We start from the raw sequence: 2,906 nt of genomic DNA, 5'->3' as shown, positions 1-2,906 counted from the left end.
TGCCTCACATCTAGATAAAAAATAGGGTTTTACACGACTTCCAGTTTTCTTACTAGATATGAATTTGTCTCAGGCTGCAGACTACTCGCATTTAATGGTGTCTCTTCTCTAAGACTCGTTTATGCGTGAGATATGGACCAAAATTGGTAAGGAAGCATATTTGGAGATGATACATCCATTAGTCATCTTCAATCTATCAATAGCACCTCATAAAAATTCTAGCTCTGCTTTATACGCTTATACGATGGGGCTCATTTGTGGCCGAGTTTGGAGTACCTATGACGGTTCATCAGGTTAAGTTATTTTCATCTTTTTTTTTCACTTAATTTGGTTCAATGCTATCAAGATCATGTGTCCTCAAATGGAAATAGAGGTTAAGAAGTACTTTCTTTATGGTTTACTAACCTTTAAGTCTTGATCCATACACTTTTACCCCTGATTCACAGTTTTGGGAAAGGACTTTGTGCTGATGGAATTGATGTACTGGTTAGAATTGGTATCCTACGGCTTATTGAGTTGTCTTAAGCACTAATTATAATGGAATATTCATCCTATAAGGTAGTTTTTGTTGGTTTTCTCAGGCAGTTTAATGGGGGACAGTTTCATCGTGAAACACATCCTACCATTCCTAAGGAATGTTGTTCTTTCCAGCATTGATGTGTCAAATTTGGACAAACCCAAACCTATACAGAGCTGGAATGCTTTGGCTATTATTGATAGTCTTGTTACGTTAGATGGTCTGGCTGCAGTTTTGCCAAAGGAGGTGGTCATCAGGGAGCTACTTCAAGTAATAGGTTCCCCCGTCCCCTTCTTATCTCCCTTTTTTTCTTTGAACTTTTCTGTGAGTGCTACATGTTCAAATGACTAGGAGAATTTTAACTTTATTTAATGTGGAAAAATCGTAGGATAGAGGTTTCCTCCCTGTTAAAGTTCTCATGCAAACCAATTTGGAGCTTCCTGTTCTTCAGGTACTTCTCACACTATTTACATTTTCCCTTTCGCATTTGGTAGTGCTTGTCGCATTTTATAGACCTATATGTTTGCACCTTGTAATTATCGTTAATGAAATACTATGTGCAGAAGCAAAGTTGGCTATTGGTTTCTTGTTAATAGTCAACAAAACAATATTTGTAAATTGGTTTCTGCAGTAGATAACTTTTCCTCCTAGGGTGGAATTTTCATGCACATCTTTTACATTTTCTAGTTGCTACCTCTGTCTCTTTTGTTTTTAGCTGCTTTTATTGGTCAGTGATCCCTACTTTAGTTTCTGATAGAGGGATGAGATGTGGTATTAATATAAAATATTGTTTTGTTGATAACAATAATAATAATAATAATAACAATAATTATAATAATAAAAAGGATGAGATGGTATCTCGTGGAAATTCCTTTGAATTTGCCACTAGTTAAATAGAGCCGTATGTCCTTGTATATTTAGTTTCGCCCCATATAAAATTCAGGTTTTGTCTGACATGATAAGAGTAAAAGACAGCCAGGAAAAGGTATGAAAATTGTCTCTTTTTGCCACATGAAATCGTTTTCTGTTAAACCATGTGTCAGTGGTGGTTGAAATTGCCTATCCTTTTATGTAATGAATTTGTGTTTTTGTTCTGTGTTTGTCTATGTGATGTTAGACACTTGCACCGATCGTGATTACATTTGCAAGTGCCAGACGACCCGTATATGAAATTGGTATGGTCAAATTATTTGGATTAGATAATATCGATCTATTTTTTTTTTCTTTTTGGTTATAAAATATGACTCCTAGGAGTGTGTTGCATCAGTGATTTCTTAAATCCTTGAATCTTTTTAATTCCAAAGTGATCTCTTAATTCAAGCTATTGTGACTTTTAAACAATTTTTGTTTTGGGTAGTAGCTCATTAGACACCTAAGGATTGGATATTAGTAATTGTTGTAAGGAGTTATGCTCTTTGAAAGATAAGATGCTCGAAATGAATTTTCTATACTCCTTTGACTTTTATGGTTTCATATTAGTTGTTATTATGATGATGTCGCAAACAGTATGCATTGTATACTCACTTTCTTTGTTGACGTTTAATGGCCTTTAGAGGACATTAAATCCCAAAACAGCCCAACCTCCATCAACACCCAAGTTAGGCAACAATGCAAATAAGAAAACAGAAGATTAAGCAACAGGTATGTAAGTATTTTATTTACACGTGATATATAACTCAAATGTTACATTGTCCTAAGATTTACACTTTAGATTGTCGAAACAAAAAAAATAAGAAAACTAATGTCAAGCGTCATTTGGGGGGCAAAAATTGATTTAGGGTTGGTAAATTGTAGTTTACACATTATATATTATTAAGATGTCTACTTGTGCTTATATTTCTTTAGCATTCTATTATTTTATGGTATTGATCATGCAGATGACATTTAACACTCAAAGATACCTATGCACAAGATGAACTTGATGTTGTTCGACTTGAAATTCTGAAGTTCATCTAATGGAATGTTCGAGCCGGTCATGGTGTCTTAGCTAGGTTTGGACCCCTTCTAGTTAAGGTTTGGGGATTGATCTCAACATTTATATTTTTCATTGTAAAACTCATTTGATGTATAGGTGGAACAAATATATTACTCCTTTGATATTTTGGAACGAAGAACAAGTTGGTCATTATTATTTCTTTATTGACGCGAAAATTATCAAATTCTTTTAGCAATTCACTATTGCATGGTCTAAATTTGTTTCTTTTGTTTGTTGCATGATGAATATATTGTCTGAGCAATGTGTTTTTTAAATCAGTGTGGATACGGTGAAAATATATGCAGGTTGAAATTAAATAATCAGGGGATTTTTTTTTAAAAAAAAAAATATAAACCACGGTTGTGTAAGAATAGTGGTTTAAGGGGATTATATACACCACGGTTTGAATCAAAC

The 2,906-nt window shown here is 33.9% G+C and overlaps 1 protein-coding gene across 3 annotated transcripts; it reads left to right on the top strand.

The window, feature by feature from the left end:
• The first annotated feature begins 273 nt into the window (after positions 1-273).
• On the top strand, positions 274-2,657 carry LOC147493596 (protein GFS12-like). Of its 3 annotated transcripts, none has more exons than XR_015200289.1 (5): positions 274-496; positions 582-794; positions 906-968; positions 2,071-2,158; positions 2,395-2,657. XR_015200289.1 is itself a non-coding variant. In XM_086569392.1 (5 exons), exons 2-4 carry the CDS (start codon positions 590-592, stop codon positions 2,149-2,151), a joined length of 342 nt encoding a protein of 113 aa, XP_086425518.1. In that variant the 5' UTR covers positions 274-486; positions 582-589; the 3' UTR covers positions 2,152-2,158; positions 2,395-2,657. The 3 variants fall into 3 exon arrangements, 2 of the variants coding, with proteins under 2 accessions (XP_086425518.1, XP_086425517.1); XM_086569392.1 differs by having other exon boundaries at positions 274-486; positions 582-787; XM_086569391.1 differs by having other exon boundaries at positions 582-787.
• The last annotated feature ends 249 nt before the right edge of the window (positions 2,658-2,906 follow it).

This window comes from Coptis chinensis, chromosome 6 (assembly GCF_015680905.1).
Source record: "Coptis chinensis isolate HL-2020 chromosome 6, ASM1568090v1, whole genome shotgun sequence".
Taxonomy (NCBI): domain Eukaryota; kingdom Viridiplantae; phylum Streptophyta; class Magnoliopsida; order Ranunculales; family Ranunculaceae; genus Coptis; species Coptis chinensis.
The sequence above is the reverse complement of the archived record's forward strand: the minus strand, read 5'-3'. Positions and strand labels throughout refer to the sequence as shown.